Source organism: Mustelus asterias, chromosome 6 (genome assembly GCF_964213995.1).
Source record: "Mustelus asterias chromosome 6, sMusAst1.hap1.1, whole genome shotgun sequence".
NCBI classification, from domain to species: Eukaryota; Metazoa; Chordata; class Chondrichthyes; order Carcharhiniformes; family Triakidae; genus Mustelus; species Mustelus asterias.
Window position 1 is genome coordinate 141,241,999 of NC_135806.1, and position 17,412 is coordinate 141,259,410.

The 17,412-nt window shown below is 43.3% G+C and overlaps 1 protein-coding gene across 2 annotated transcripts in view; it reads right to left on the reverse strand.

Annotated features, from left to right (window-relative positions):
• The window catches only part of phf24 (PHD finger protein 24), a 101,296-nt gene that overhangs the window by 49,179 nt on the left and 34,705 nt on the right, over positions 1–17,412 (reverse strand). For both annotated transcript variants that reach the window (XM_078215475.1, XM_078215476.1), the window contains exon 3: positions 14,556–14,634. In XM_078215475.1, the coding sequence (XP_078071601.1) occupies positions 14,556–14,634 (79 nt within the window). The remainder of the gene's footprint in view (positions 1–14,555; positions 14,635–17,412) is intronic.

Below are 17,412 nucleotides of genomic sequence, written 5' to 3' on the forward strand. Positions count from 1 at the left end.
TATAATATTCTCTATAGTATACAGAGCAGCTGCTATTTTCTACAATATACACAGAGACTGTTATTCTCTATAGTACACACAGGGGCTGGTATTCTCTATAATATACACAGGGGCTGGTATTCTCTATAATATACACAGGGGCTGCTATTCTCTATAATATACACAGGGGCTGCTATTCTCTATAGTATACACAGGTGCTGCTATTCTCTATAATACACACAGGGACTGCTATTCTCTATAATATACACGGGGGCTGCTATTCTCCACAATATACACAGGGGCTGCTATTCTCTACAATATACACAGGTGCTGCTATTCTCTATAATATACACAGGGACTGCTATTCTCTATAATATACACAGGGGCTGCTATTCTCTATAATATACACAGGGGCTGCTATTCTCTATAATATACACAGGGGCTGCTATTCTCTATAATATACAGAGCAGCTGCTATTTTCTACAATATACACAGAGACTGTTATTCTCTATAGTACACACAGGGGCTGCTATTCTCTATAATATACACAGGGGCTGCTATTCTCTATAATATACACAGGTGCTGCTATTCTCTATAATATACACAGTGGCTGCTATTCTCTATAATATACACAGGGGCTGCTATTCTCTATAATATAAACAGGGGCTGCTGTTCCCTATAATATACACAGGGGCTGCTATTCTCTATAATATACACAGGGGCTGCTATTCTTTATAATATGCACAGGGGCTGCTATTCTCTATAATATACACAGGGGCTGCTATTCTCTATAATATAAACAGGGGCTGCTGTTCCCTATAATATACACAGGGGCTGCTATTCTCGATAATATACACAGGGGCTGCTATTCTTTATAATATGCACAGGGGCTGCTATTCTCTATAATATACACAGGGGCTGCTATTCTCTATAATATACACAGGGGCTGCTATTCTCTATAATATACACAGGGGCTGCTATTCTCGATAATATACACAGGGGCTGCTATTCTTTATAATATGCACAGGGGCTGCTATTCTCTATAATATACACAGGGGCTGCTATTCTCTATAATATACACAGGGGCTGCTATTCTCTATAGTATACACAGGTGCTGCTATTCTCTATAATACACACAGGGACTGCTATTCTCTATAATATACACGGGGGCTGCTATTCTCCACAATATACACAGGGGCTGCTATTCTCTACAATATACACAGGTGCTGCTATTCTCTATAATATACACAGGGACTGCTATTCTCTATAATATACACAGGGGCTGCTATTCTCTATAATATACACAGGGGCTGCTATTCTCTATAATATACACAGGGGCTGCTATTCTCTATAATATACAGAGCAGCTGCTATTTTCTACAATATACACAGAGACTGTTATTCTCTATAGTACACACAGGGGCTGCTATTCTCTATAATATACACAGGGGCTGCTATTCTCTATAATATACACAGGGGCTGCTATTCTCTATAATATACACAGAGACTGTTATTCTCTATAGTACACACAGGGGCTGCTATTCTCTATAATATACACAGGTGCTGCTATTCTCTATAATATACACAGTGGCTGCTATTCTCTATAATATACACAGGGGCTGCTATTCTCTATAATATAAACAGGGGGCTGCTATTCTCTATAATATACACAGGGGCTGCTATTCTCTATAATATACACAGGGGCTGCTATTCTCTATAATATACACAGGGGCTGCTATTCTCTATAATATACACAGGGACTGCTATTCTCTATAATATACACAGGGGCTGCTATTCTCTATAATATACACAGGGGCTGCTATTCTCTATAATATACACAGGGGATGCTGTTCCCTATAATATACACAGGGGCTGCTATTCTCTATAATATACACAGGGGCTGCTATTCTTTATAATATGCACAGGGGCTGCTATTCTCTATAATATACACAGGGGCTGCTATTCTCTATAATATAAACAGGGGCTGCTGTTCCCTATAATATACACAGGGGCTGCTATTCTCGATAATATACACAGGGGCTGCTATTCTTTATAATATGCACAGGGGCTGCTATTCTCTATAATATACACAGGGGCTGCTATTCTCTATAATATACACAGGGGCTGCTATTCTCTATAATATACACAGGGGCTGCTATTCTCGATAATATACACAGGGGCTGCTATTCTTTATAATATAAACAGGGGCTGCTGTTCCCTATAATATACACAGGGGCTGCTATTCTCGATAATATACACAGGGGCTGCTATTCTTTATAATATGCACAGGGGCTGCTATTCTCTATAATATACACAGGGGCTGCTATTCTCTATAATATACACAGGGGCTGCTATTCTCTATAATATACACAGGGGCTGCTATTCTCGATAATATACACAGGGGCTGCTATTCTTTATAATATGCACAGGGGCTGCTATTCTCTATAATATACACAGGGGCTGCTATTCTCTATAATATACACAGGGGCTGCTATTCTCTATAGTATACACAGGTGCTGCTATTCTCTATAATACACACAGGGACTGCTATTCTCTATAATATACACGGGGGCTGCTATTCTCCACAATATACACAGGGGCTGCTATTCTCTACAATATACACAGGTGCTGCTATTCTCTATAATATACACAGGGACTGCTATTCTCTATAATATACACAGGGGCTGCTATTCTCTATAATATACACAGGGGCTGCTATTCTCTATAATATACACAGGGGCTGCTATTCTCTATAATATACAGAGCAGCTGCTATTTTCTACAATATACACAGAGACTGTTATTCTCTATAGTACACACAGGGGCTGCTATTCTCTATAATATACACAGGGGCTGCTATTCTCTATAATATACACAGGTGCTGCTATTCTCTATAATATACACAGTGGCTGCTATTCTCTATAATATACACAGGGGCTGCTATTCTCTATAATATAAACAGGGGCTGCTGTTCCCTATAATATACACAGGGGCTGCTATTCTCTATAATATACACAGGGGCTGCTATTCTTTATAATATGCACAGGGGCTGCTATTCTCTATAATATACACAGGGGCTGCTATTCTCCATAATATACACAGCGGCTGCTATTCTCTATAATATACACAGGGGCTGCTATTCTCTATAATATACACAGGGACTGCTATTCTCTATGATATACACAGGGGCTGCTATTCTCTATAATATACACAGAGACTGCTATTCTCTATAATATACACAGGGGCTGCTATTCTCTAAAATTTCCACAGGGGCTGCTATTCTCTATAATATACACAGGGGCTGCTACTCTCCATAATATACACAGAGGCTGCTATTCTCTATAATATACACAGGGGCTGCTATTCTCTATAATATCCACAGTGGCTGCTACTCTCCATAATATACACAGAGGCTGCTATTCTCTATAATATACACAGGGGCTGCTATTCTCTATAATATACACAGGAGCTGCTAGTCTCTATAATATACACAGGGGCTGCTATTCTCCATAATATACACAGAGGCTGCTATTCTCTATAATATACACAGGGGCTGCTATTCTCTATAATATACACAGGGGCTGCTATTCTCTATAATATACACAGGGGCTGCTATTCTCTATAATATACACAGGAGCTGCTAGTCTCTATAATATACACAGGGGCTGCTATTCTCTATAATATACACAGGGGCTGCTATTCTCTATAATATACACAGGGACTGTTATTCTCTATAATATACACAGGAGGCTGCTATTCTCTATAATATACACAGGGGCTGCTATTCTCTATAATATACACTCGGGCTGCTATTCTCTATAATATACACAGGGGCTGCTATTCTCTATAATATACACAGTGGCTGCTATTCTCTATAATATACACAGGGACTGCTATTCTCTATAATATACACAGGGACTGCTATTCTCTATAATATACACAGGGACTGCTATTCTCTATAATATACACAGGGACTGCTATTCTCTATAATATACACAGGGACTGCTATTCTCTATAATATACACAGGGACTGCTATTCTGTATAATATACACAGGGGCTGCTATTCTCTATAATATACACAGGGCTGCTATTCTCTATAATATACACAGGGACTGCTATTCTCTATAATATACACAGGAGGCTGCTATTCTCTATAATATACACAGGGGCTGCTATTCTCTATAATATACACTCGGGCTGCTATTCTCTATAATATACACAGGGGCTGCTATTCTCTATAATATACACTCGGGCTGCTATTCTCTATAATATACACAGGGGCTGCTATTCTTTATAATATACATTCGGGCTGCTATTCTCTATAATATACACAGGGCTGCTATTCTCTATAATATACACAGGGGCTGCTATTCTCTATAATATACACAGGGGCTGCTATTCTCTATAATATACACTCGGGCTGCTATTCTCTATAATATACACAGGGGCTGATATTCTCTATAATATACACAGGGGCTGCTATTCTCCACAATATACACAGGGGCTGCTATTCTCTATAATATACACAGGTGCTGCTATTCTCTATAATATACACAGGGGCTGCTATTCTCTGTAATATACACAGGGGCTGATATTCTCTATAATATACACAGGGGCTGCTATTCTCCACAATATACACAGGGGCTGCTATTCTCTATAATATACACAGGTGCTGCTATTCTCTATAATATACACAGGGGCTGCTATTCTCTATAATATACACAGGGGCTGCTATTCTCTATAATATACACAGGGGCTGCTATTCTCTATAATATACACAGGGGCTGCTATTCTCTATAATATACACAGGGGCTGCTATTCTCTATAATGATGTGGAGATGCCGGCGTTGGACTGGGGTAAGCACAGTAAGAAGTCTCACAACACCAGGTTAAAGTCCAACAGGTTTATTTGGTAGCAAATACCATAAGCTTTCGGAGCAATGCTCCTTCATCAGATGGAGTGGTCTCTGTAATATACTCTATAATATACTCTATAATATTCTCTATAGTATACAGAGCAGCTGCTATTTTCTACAATATACACAGAGACTGTTATTCTCTATAGTACACACAGGGGCTGGTATTCTCTATAATATACACAGGGGCTGGTATTCTCTATAATATACACAGGGGCTGCTATTCTCTATAATATACACAGGGGCTGCTATTCTCTATAGTATACACAGGTGCTGCTATTCTCTATAATACACACAGGGACTGCTATTCTCTATAATATACACGGGGGCTGCTATTCTCCACAATATACACAGGGGCTGCTATTCTCTACAATATACACAGGTGCTGCTATTCTCTATAATATACACAGGGACTGCTATTCTCTATAATATACACAGGGGCTGCTATTCTCTATAATATACACAGGGGCTGCTATTCTCTATAATATACACAGGGGCTGCTATTCTCTATAATATACAGAGCAGCTGCTATTTTCTACAATATACACAGAGACTGTTATTCTCCATAGTACACACAGGGGCTGCTATTCTCTATAATATACACAGGGGCTGCTATTCTCTATAATATACACAGGTGCTGCTATTCTCTATAATATACACAGTGGCTGCTATTCTCTATAATATACACAGGGGCTGCTATTCTCTATAATATAAACAGGGGCTGCTGTTCCCTATAATATACACAGGGGCTGCTATTCTCTATAATATACACAGGGGCTGCTATTCTTTATAATATGCACAGGGGCTGCTATTCTCTATAATATACACAGGGGCTGCTATTCTCTATAATATAAACAGGGGCTGCTGTTCCCTATAATATACACAGGGGCTGCTATTCTCGATAATATACACAGGGGCTGCTATTCTTTATAATATGCACAGGGGCTGCTATTCTCTATAATATACACAGGGGCTGCTATTCTCTATAATATACACAGGGGCTGCTATTCTCTATAATATACACAGGGGCTGCTATTCTCGATAATATACACAGGGGCTGCTATTCTTTATAATATGCACAGGGGCTGCTATTCTCTATAATATACACAGGGGCTGCTATTCTCTATAATATACACAGGGGCTGCTATTCTCTATAGTATACACAGGTGCTGCTATTCTCTATAATACACACAGGGACTGCTATTCTCTATAATATACACGGGGGCTGCTATTCTCCACAATATACACAGGGGCTGCTATTCTCTACAATATACACAGGTGCTGCTATTCTCTATAATATACACAGGGACTGCTATTCTCTATAATATACACAGGGGCTGCTATTCTCTATAATATACACAGGGGCTGCTATTCTCTATAATATACACAGGGGCTGCTATTCTCTATAATATACAGAGCAGCTGCTATTTTCTACAATATACACAGAGACTGTTATTCTCTATAGTACACACAGGGGCTGCTATTCTCTATAATATACACAGGGGCTGCTATTCTCTATAATATACACAGGGGCTGCTATTCTCTATAATATACACAGAGACTGTTATTCTCTATAGTACACACAGGGGCTGCTATTCTCTATAATATACACAGGTGCTGCTATTCTCTATAATATACACAGTGGCTGCTATTCTCTATAATATACACAGGGGCTGCTATTCTCTATAATATAAACAGGGGGCTGCTATTCTCTATAATATACACAGGGGCTGCTATTCTCTATAATATACACAGGGGCTGCTATTCTCTATAATATACACAGGGGCTGCTATTCTCTATAATATACACAGGGACTGCTATTCTCTATAATATACACAGGGGCTGCTATTCTCTATAATATACACAGGGGCTGCTATTCTCTATAATATACACAGGGGATGCTGTTCCCTATAATATACACAGGGGCTGCTATTCTCTATAATATACACAGGGGCTGCTATTCTTTATAATATGCACAGGGGCTGCTATTCTCTATAATATACACAGGGGCTGCTATTCTCTATAATATAAACAGGGGCTGCTGTTCCCTATAATATACACAGGGGCTGCTATTCTCGATAATATACACAGGGGCTGCTATTCTTTATAATATGCACAGGGGCTGCTATTCTCTATAATATACACAGGGGCTGCTATTCTCTATAATATACACAGGGGCTGCTATTCTCTATAATATACACAGGGGCTGCTATTCTCGATAATATACACAGGGGCTGCTATTCTTTATAATATAAACAGGGGCTGCTGTTCCCTATAATATACACAGGGGCTGCTATTCTCGATAATATACACAGGGGCTGCTATTCTTTATAATATGCACAGGGGCTGCTATTCTCTATAATATACACAGGGGCTGCTATTCTCTATAATATACACAGGGGCTGCTATTCTCTATAATATACACAGGGGCTGCTATTCTCGATAATATACACAGGGGCTGCTATTCTTTATAATATGCACAGGGGCTGCTATTCTCTATAATATACACAGGGGCTGCTATTCTCTATAATATACACAGGGGCTGCTATTCTCTATAGTATACACAGGTGCTGCTATTCTCTATAATACACACAGGGACTGCTATTCTCTATAATATACACGGGGGCTGCTATTCTCCACAATATACACAGGGGCTGCTATTCTCTACAATATACACAGGTGCTGCTATTCTCTATAATATACACAGGGACTGCTATTCTCTATAATATACACAGGGGCTGCTATTCTCTATAATATACACAGGGGCTGCTATTCTCTATAATATACACAGGGGCTGCTATTCTCTATAATATACAGAGCAGCTGCTATTTTCTACAATATACACAGAGACTGTTATTCTCTATAGTACACACAGGGGCTGCTATTCTCTATAATATACACAGGGGCTGCTATTCTCTATAATATACACAGGTGCTGCTATTCTCTATAATATACACAGTGGCTGCTATTCTCTATAATATACACAGGGGCTGCTATTCTCTATAATATAAACAGGGGCTGCTGTTCCCTATAATATACACAGGGGCTGCTATTCTCGATAATATACACAGGGGCTGCTATTCTTTATAATATGCACAGGGGCTGCTATTCTCTATAATATACACAGGGGCTGCTATTCTCTATAATATAAACAGGGGCTGCTGTTCCCTATAATATACACAGGGGCTGCTATTCTCGATAATATACACAGGGGCTGCTATTCTTTATAATATGCACAGGGGCTGCTATTCTCTATAATATACACAGGGGCTGCTATTCTCTATAATATACACAGGGGCTGCTATTCTCTATAATATACACAGGGGCTGCTATTCTCGATAATATACACAGGGGCTGCTATTCTTTATAATATGCACAGGGGCTGCTATTCTCTATAATATACACAGGGGCTGCTATTCTCTACAATATACACAGGAACATTTCTTTTTATTAATTGATGGGATATGGGCTTTGCAACAAGCATTGATTGCTGAGCCCTAGTCGCCCTGTTGATGGTGAGCTGCCTTCTTGAATATAACTGAGTGCTTTGCGAGATCATTTCAAAAATCAAAGAACAGTACAGCGCAGGAACAGGTCCTTCGGCCCACCAAGTCTGTGCCGGCACAGATGCCTCTCTAATCTAATATTTTCTTGCCTCTATGTGGTCCATATGCCTCTATTCCCTCTCTATTCATGTATCTATCCAGATGCCTCATGAACATTGTTATAGAATCTGCTTCCACCACCTCCTCCGGCAGCGCGTTCCAGACACTCACCACCCCTTATATCTCTGTTAAACTTTCTCCCTCTCACTTTAAACTAATCCCCCCGAGTAATTGACTCTTTGACCCTGGGAAAAAGACTGTGACTATCCACTCTATCCAAGGCCTGTCATAATCTTGTAAACCTCTATCAGGTCCCCCCTCATCCTCCGACGCTCCAATGAAAACAATCCAAGTTTGTTCAACATTTCTTCATAGTCCATATCCTCCAAACCAGGCAACATCCTGGTAAATCTCTTCTGCACCCTTTCCAATGCATCAACATCCTTCTGGTAGGGTGGCGACCAGAATTGTACACAATACTCCAAATGCGGCCTAACCAAAGTCTTATACAGCTGCAGCATGATTTTCCAATTCCTATACTCAACGTCCCGACCAATGAAGGACAGCATGCCATATACCTTCTTGATCACCTTGTCCACCTCAGTTGCCACCTTCAGGGAACTGTATATTTGCACGCCTAGATCCCTCTGTATGCTAATATTTCTAAGGGCTTTACCATTTACTGTATACTTTCCTTCTGCAGTAGACCTTCCAAATTGCATCACCTCACATTTGTCCGGGTTAAATTCCATCTGCCATCTTTCGGCCTAGGTTTCCAGCTGATTTATATCCTACTGTATCCTCTGACAATCCTCCTCACTATCCGCTCCTCCCCCAATTTCTGTATCATCTGCAAATTTACTGATCAGATCACCTACATTTTCCTCCAAATCATTTATATAGATTACAGACAACAGAGGCCCCAGCACTGATCTTTGTGGAACACGGCTTATCACAGACCTCCAGTTAGAAAAGTACCCTTCCATTGCTACTCTGTTTTCTATGCCCAAGCTAGTTTTGCATCCATTTTACCAGCTCACCTCAGATCCCATATGACTTCACCTTCTGTATCAGCCTGCCATGAGGAACCTTAGCAAAGGCTTTACTAAAGTCCATGTAAACAACATCCTGCCCTGCCCTGGTCAATTCTTTCTGGTTGTATCACAGCTTGGTATGGGCTCCTGCTCTGCCCAAGCCCGCAAGAAACTACAAAAGGTGGTGAATGTAGCCCAATCCATCACGCAAACCAGCCTCCCATCCATTGACTCTGTCTATACTTCCCGCTGCCTCGGCAAAGCAGCCAGCATAATTAAGGACCCACGCACCCCGGACATTCTCTCTTCCGCCTTCTTCCTTCGGGAAAAAGACACAAAAGTCTGAAGTCACGTACCAACTAACTCAAGAACAGCTTCTTCCCTGCTGCCATCAGGCTTTTGAATTTAGTTGATCTTTCTCCACACCCTAGCTATGACTGTAACACTACATTCTGCATTCTCTCATTTCCTTCTCTATGAACGGTATGCTTTGTCTGTATAGAACCCAAGAAACAATACTTTTCACTGTATGCTAATACATGTGACAATAATAAATCAAATCAAATCAAATCTTCTCACTTCCCCAAAGAACTCAATCAAGTTTCTAAGATACAGCCTTCCCTTCACAAAACCATGCTGCCTATGCATTTCAGAGGGCAGTTGAGAGTCAACCACATTGCTGTGGCTTTGGATTTACATGTAGGCCAGACCAGGTAAGGGTGGCAGATTTCCTTCCCTAAAGGACATTACTGACTCTGATAGGTTTTAACAGCGACCTTGTCTCCCTCCATTACTGATACTAGCTTTTTATTTCAGGATTAATTAAAATCTCATTTTTAACTTTAAGTTCCATAGCTACCATAACAGAATGTCCCATCATCACTTTGTCCAGGTGTCTGACTGCGATAATGCTACCATAAACCTCATATCCTGCTGAGCTAGTCTCTACACCCATCGCGGGGCTGTTCACTCCTGAGAATCTTCTTCTTCTGGTGGGAAAATCATGAACTATAATCTGAAAGCGATGGGCGGCACAGATGAGGGGGTAAAAGAGGAGGAGGCGTTGCATTATTAGTTAAGGAGTCAGTTACTGCAGTAAGGAGAGATGATATCTTGGAGGGGGCATCAAATGAAGCTTTGTAGGTAAAGCTTAGGAATAAAAAAGGGACAGCTACACTGCTAGGTGAGCACTGCTATCTCACAGCGCCAGAGACCCGGGTTCAATCCCCGGCTTGAGTCACTGTCTGTGTGGAGTTTGCGCGTTCTCCCCGTGTCTGCGTGGGTTTCCTCTGGGTGCTCCGGTTTCCTCCCACAGTCTGAAAGATGTGCGGGTTAGGGTGCATTGACCCGAACAGGCGCCAAACTGTGTCGACTAGGGGAATTTCACAGTAACTTCATTGTGACTAATAAATAAACTTTAACTTTAGGTGTTTATTATAGACCCTCAGATAGTCAGCGGGAAATTAAAGAGCAAATATGTGTGCAATTCGCAGAGGGGTGTAAAATAATAAGAGGGTAATTATATTAGGTGATTTCAACTTTCCCAACATTAATTGGGATGGACATCATGTTAAGGGCTTAGATTGAGTAGAGTTCTTAGAATGTACACAGGAAAACGTCTTGGGTCAGTATGTAGAGGATCCAACAAGAGAAGGAGCTGTGCTGGACCTAATTCTGGGGAATGAGGTCGGACAGGTGGTTGATGTGTTGGTGGGGGAGCATTTTGGTGATAGCGATCACAACACGGTTCAATTCACATTTGTTATGGACAAAGAAGCTGACAAGTTGGAGAAAAAGGACTTGGATTGGGGGAGAGTAGATTTTAACAAAATTAGGCACGATCTGGCCAAGGTAGACTGGAATGGGTTACTTGGGAAATCTACTTGGGAAGAGCAGTAGGGGGGCGGGGGGGGGGGGGTGTTCAAAGATGAAATGGGGAGGGTACAGGCCCAACAAGTTCCCTCCAGGGTAATAGGAAGGTGTAACAAACCCAGAGAACCATGGATGACCAGAGACATTCAGGATACAATGAGAAGGACAAGCGAGGCTTTTAACAAGTATAAAGGGAGTCAGACTGCGGAGACATTAGTGGAGTGCAGAAAGTACAGGACGGAGCTTAAGAAATCAATTAGGAGAGCAAAGAGGGGATATGAGAAAGTTCTGGCCGGTAAAAGTAGGAAAAATCCTAAGATATTCAATAAGTATATCAATGGGAAAAGGATAACCAGGGAAAGAGTAGGGCCCATTAGGGACCAAGGAGGAAATCTGTGGGTGGAGGCAGAGGACATTGGTTGGGTGTTAAACGAATATACCGGGGCGGCACGGTAGCACAGTGGTTAGCACTGCTGCTTCACAGCTCCAGGGTCCCAGGTTCGATTCCCGGCTCGGGTCACTGTCTGTGTGGAGTTTGCACATTCTCCTCGTGTCTGCGTGGGTTTCCTCCGGGTGCTCCGGCTTCCTCCCACAGTCCAAAGATGTGCGGGTTAGGTTGATTGGCCAAGTTAAAAAAATTGCCCCTTAGAGTCCTAAAATGCGTAGGTTAGAGGGATTAGCGGGTAAAATATGTGGGGGTAGGGCCTGGGTGGGATTGTGGTCGGTGCAGACTCGATGGGCCGAATGGCCTCCTTCTGCACTGTAGGGTTTCTATGATTCATTCTATGAATATTTCACATCTGTCTTCACCCGTCAGAATGAGGAGGCAGTTATGGAACTCAGGGAGAGAGACTGTGAGGCTCTAGAGAAAATTATCATAGAGAGTGACAAGGTATTGGGGGGCTTAAAAGCACAGAAATTTCCAGGTCCGGATGAATTGTGTCCCAGGCTGTTGTGGGAGGCAAGGGAGGAAATTGCAGAGCCTCTGACCCAAATTTTTAGTTCCTCTCTGGTCGCTGTGGAGGTGCCAGAGGACTGGAGAACAGCTAATGTGGTCCCACTATTTAAGAAAGGTTGTACAGACAAGCCTGGGAACTACAGACCAGTGAGTCTCGCGTCTGTGGTTGGGAAACTACTGGAGCAGATTTTAAAGGAGAGAATCTATCTCCATTTGGAGAGGCAAGGTTTGATCAGGGATAGTCAGCATGGTTTTGTCAGAGGGAAGTCATGCCTAACAAATTTGATTGAATTTTTTGAGCATGTAACCAAGTGTGTGGATGAGGGGAGTGCGGTTGATGTAATTTACATGGATTTCAGCAAAGCCTTTGACAAAGTCCCACAAGGGAGACTTATTAAAATGTACATGGGATACAGGGTGATCTGACAAGGTGGATACATAATTGGCTCAGCGGTAGAAGACAGAGGGCGGTGCCAGACAGTTGCTTTTTTGACTGGAAGCCAGTGACCAGTGGCATACCACAGGGATCCGTGCTGGGCCCCCTATTGTTCATCATTTATATAAATGGCATAGATGACTATGTGGGGGCAGGATCAGTAAGTTTGCCGATGACACAAAGATTGGCCTGGTGGTTAACAGTGAGGTTGAGTGTCTTGGGTTACAGGAAGACGGAATGGTCAAATGGGCGGATAAGTGGCAGATGGAATTTAACCCTGAAAAGTGAGAGGTGATACACTTTGGAAGGAGTAATTTGATGAGGAAGTATACTGTGAAAGGTCTGACACTGGGAGGTTCCGAAGAACAAAGGGACCTTGGCGAGTTTGTCCATAGATCTCTGAAGGCGGAAAGGCAGGTTAATAGGGTGGTGAAAAAGGCATATGGTGCACTCGCCTTTATCAATCGGGGTATAGATTACAAAAGCACAGAGGCCATGATGGAGTTGTATAGAACTTTGGTGAGGTCACAGCTGGAGCACTGTGTGCAGTTCTGGTCGCCACATTGTAGGAAGGATGTGATTGCACTGGAGGGGGTGCAGAGGAGATTCACCAGGATGCTGCCTGGGATGGAACATTCATGTTATAAGGAGAGGCTGGATATACTTGGGTTGCTTTTGTTGGAACAGAGAAGCCTGAGGGGCGACCTGATTGAGGTGTTCAAGATTATGAGGGGCATGGACAGGGTGGATAGGGAGCAGCTGTTCCCCTTAGTTGAAGGATCAGTTACGAAGGGACACAAGTTAAAAGTGAGGGGTGGGAGGTTTAGGGGAATGAGAGGAAAAACATTTTTACCCAGAGGGTTGTGAGGGTCTGGAATGCGCTGCTTGGGAGGGTGGTGGAGGCGGGATGCCTCACATCCTTTAAAAAGTACCTGGGTGAGCACTTGGCACATCATAACATTCAGGGCTATGGGCCAAGTGCTGGCAAGTGGGATTAGGTGGGCCGGTCAGGGCCTTACATGTGTCGGTACAGACTCGATGGGCCGAAGGGCCTCTCCTGCACTGTCGTATTCTGTGATCCTGTGATTCTATAATCTTAAACTGCGAGCAAACTGTTAAAAAGTGAAGTATCAAGCAGCACATTTTCACAATTCGAAATGTTTCCACTTTGTTAGGGGGCCAAAAATATAAGATAGTCACTGGTAAATCCAATCGAAAATTCAGAATAACGTCTGTACCCAGAGAATGGGGAGAATGTGGAATGCGCTTCCACAGGGAGTGGTTGAGGTGAATTGTACAGGTGCACTTAAGGGAGAGCTGGATAAACACAGGAGTGTGAAAGGAACAAAAGGAGATATTGATAGGATGAGATGAGCTGGGCTGGGAGGAGGCTCGTGTAAAACAGAAACATTAGTAAATAGAAGGGACCTGGGTTCAATCCCGGCTTGGGTCACTGTCAGTGTGGAGTCTGCACATTCTCCCCGTGTCTGCATGGGTTTCCTCCGGGTGCTCCGGTTTCCTCCCACAGTCCAAAGATGTGCGGATTAGCTGGACTGGCCATGCTAAATTGCCTCTTAGTGTCAGGCAGATTAGTGGGTAAAATACTTGGGGTTACGGGGATAGGGCCTGGGTGGGAGTGTTGTCGGTGCAGGTTCAATGGGCCGAATGGCCTCCTCCTGCACTGTCGTAGCGATTCTGTGTCAGGGAGAGGTTCACGGAGAGGTGATGTGAGGGAATGGTCAATGTTTGGACTGACCTGGGATAATCCTGCATTGTCGGAGAACTTCCTTCAGGCTAAACATCTCCTCATCAGTCAGCAGCAGGTTTACGTTATCCTGGAAGAGAGAGAGAGGGAGGGAGAGAGACAGAGAGAGAGAGAGGATTAGGATGTAGTTGACATTGACAGCGCTGTTCACACTACAGCAGCGATAGACAACCTGCAGCCCGGGGTCCACATGCGGCCCATCTTGGTTCTGAGTGCGGCCCACGAGACACTTTGTTGACTGTTGCCCATGCACAGAGTTGCCACGTTCCGCTAATTTCCGCTTGCGTAGGCTTTTTCCTACCAGGATGACTGAAGTGATTTGCACATTAAGCAAATGTGAGTGAAGTGAGGTGCATTCTGATGTGCCTGCTTCCCGGAGCTTGCTGTGTGTAAATTGGCTGTCGCATTTCCTGCATTGAAGCAATGACAACCAGCCAACAAGTACGTTACTGGCTGTGAGCTGCTCTGGGACATCCCAAGGTTGTGCAAGGAGCTTTAGAAATTTAGAAAGTTCTTTCCAAAATACAAAGGGGAAGAGGTATTGCTACAAAGCCCTGGTTGGAGCACACGCGGAATACTGTGTACACTGTATACTGGGCACCGTACCCCAGAACGGAATGAGCGGAACATAAAATGACCAGAATGTTAACCAGGCTGCAAGGGTTAGATTCTGAGAATCGGTTAGTTAAACTCCGCTTCTCTTTTCCAGTAAATAGATAGTTGAGGGGTGATCCACTTGAGGTTTGCTTTTAGGATTATGACAGGAATTGAGAGGGTAGATAGAGAGATGCATTTTCCACTGGGGGTTGGGTCCAGGACAGGGAAATCACCTTAAAAATCAGAATACTCAGAAGCACTTAATTCAAAAGGCTTAGAATATAGAACTCTCCCAGGAGAGTTTGTAGGGCGAAGACGAGATACCTTAGTGGGAGGAACCTAGACAAGCAAAGGAGGGTGAAGGGAATGGGGGGTTAAGATGGTAAATTTAGATGAGGAAAGATGGGAAGAGGCTTGAGTGGAGCATAAACACTAGTATGGACTGATTGGGCTGAATGGCCTGTTTCCGTGCCATACATATGTGTACAAAACTGCAGCAGCAAAGGCAATTAAATCAAATGTCGATAGATTTTAGTTCGACAAGAGCATAAATGGATATGGGTGGAGTTACAGGTCAGCCATATTCTCTGCAAATAGCAGAGCGGGTTCAAGGGGATGAATGGTCTCCATTATATGGTGATTTTTTCTTTATTCTTTCATGGGATGTGGGCATCACTGCAAGGCCAATATTCATTGCCCATCCCTAATTTCCCTTGAACTGAATGGCAGTTAAGAGTCACATGTTGGCCAGACCAGGTAAGAACAGCGGACTTCCTTCCCTAAAGGACACCAGTGAACCAGATGGGTTTTTACATCAATGGACGATGGTTTCGTGGTCATCAGAAGACTTTTTTAAAAAAATTTAATTCCAGATTTTTTTTCTTTTTAAGTTGAATTCAAATTTCACCACCTGCCTTGGCGAGATTCGAACCTGGGTCCCCAGAGTATGCAGCAACATGGTGGCTCCGCCACTGTCTTCCTCAGGGACTTGGTGCCAATGAGAGAGGCCATTGCCTGGATTGTGTAAAGAGAGAAATCGGACCCACTGACCATCAAAAGACAGAGTTAGTGCCTGAGATTAGCGTTGGCTTCACTTGCACTGAGGCGCGTGGCCTGCGGATTGTCAATGCCATTCTGTTGCTCAGGGCTTCCTGGGAGTCTTGCCAAGGTGTGAGGCAAATCCAATCTTCAGTGCATCGTTATCCTTGCAGCTCACACACACACATCTTTCTGCGCACAGTGCCACAGTAGGAATCTGTGGGAGGCGAAGGAATTCTGTCTCCGAATGCACTCAGCCACTCAGTGTCACTGCACTTGTCAACCCACTTCCAGAGCACCACATCAATTGGACTCTTAACAGCTTCCAGATTGCTTGAAGAGTTTTTCTTTCATTGTGTGTGTTTAAAAATTAATTTTAATCTCACATCCATTTCTCTTTGAGTGTTTTTTAATGACACTCTCACAGCCCTCGCAAACTTAAAGCCTGTGTGTTTAAAGCAATAATGCTAACCGAGGGCGGGACGGTGGCACAGTGGTTGGCACTGCTGCCTCACAGCGCCAGGGACCCGGGTTCAATTCCCGGCTTGGGACACTGTCTGTGTGGAGTTTGCAATTTCTCCCCGTTTCTGCGTGGGTTTCCTCCGGGTGCTCCAGTTTCCTCCCACAGTCCAAACATGTGCGGGTTAGGTGGATTGGCTGTGCTAAATTGCCCCTGAGTGTCAGGGCGACTAGCTAGGGTAAAATGCATGGGGTTATGGGGATAGGGCCTGGGTAGGATTGTGGTCGGTGCAGACTCGATGGGCCGAATGGCCTCCTTCTGCACTGCAGGGATTCTATGAGATGCAGAATCGATTAAGGGGCAGAAAGCAGAGATCAGTGGTGACTGGTTGATTGTCAGAGTGAGGTGGGGTTTAGGATCAGGGATCTTTCTGCAGCATATTCAGGACCTAGACCAGGATGCACAGAGTCTCATTACAAAGTCTGCAGCCAAGAAGAAACTTTGAATACAGAATCACATTCCCACAGCCAGCAACTGCACACAGGTTCAAGGTGAGAGGGGGAGAGTTTAAGGGAGATGTGCGGAGGAGGTTTTTCACACAGAGAGTGGTGGGTGCCTGGAACGCGCTGCCAGAGGAGGTGGCGGAAGCAGGCACATTAACAACATTTAAGAGGCATCTGGATGGGTCCATGAATAGGAAGGGAATAGAGGGACAGGGACTGAGTAAGGGCAGAAGGTTTTTTTTAAGATTAA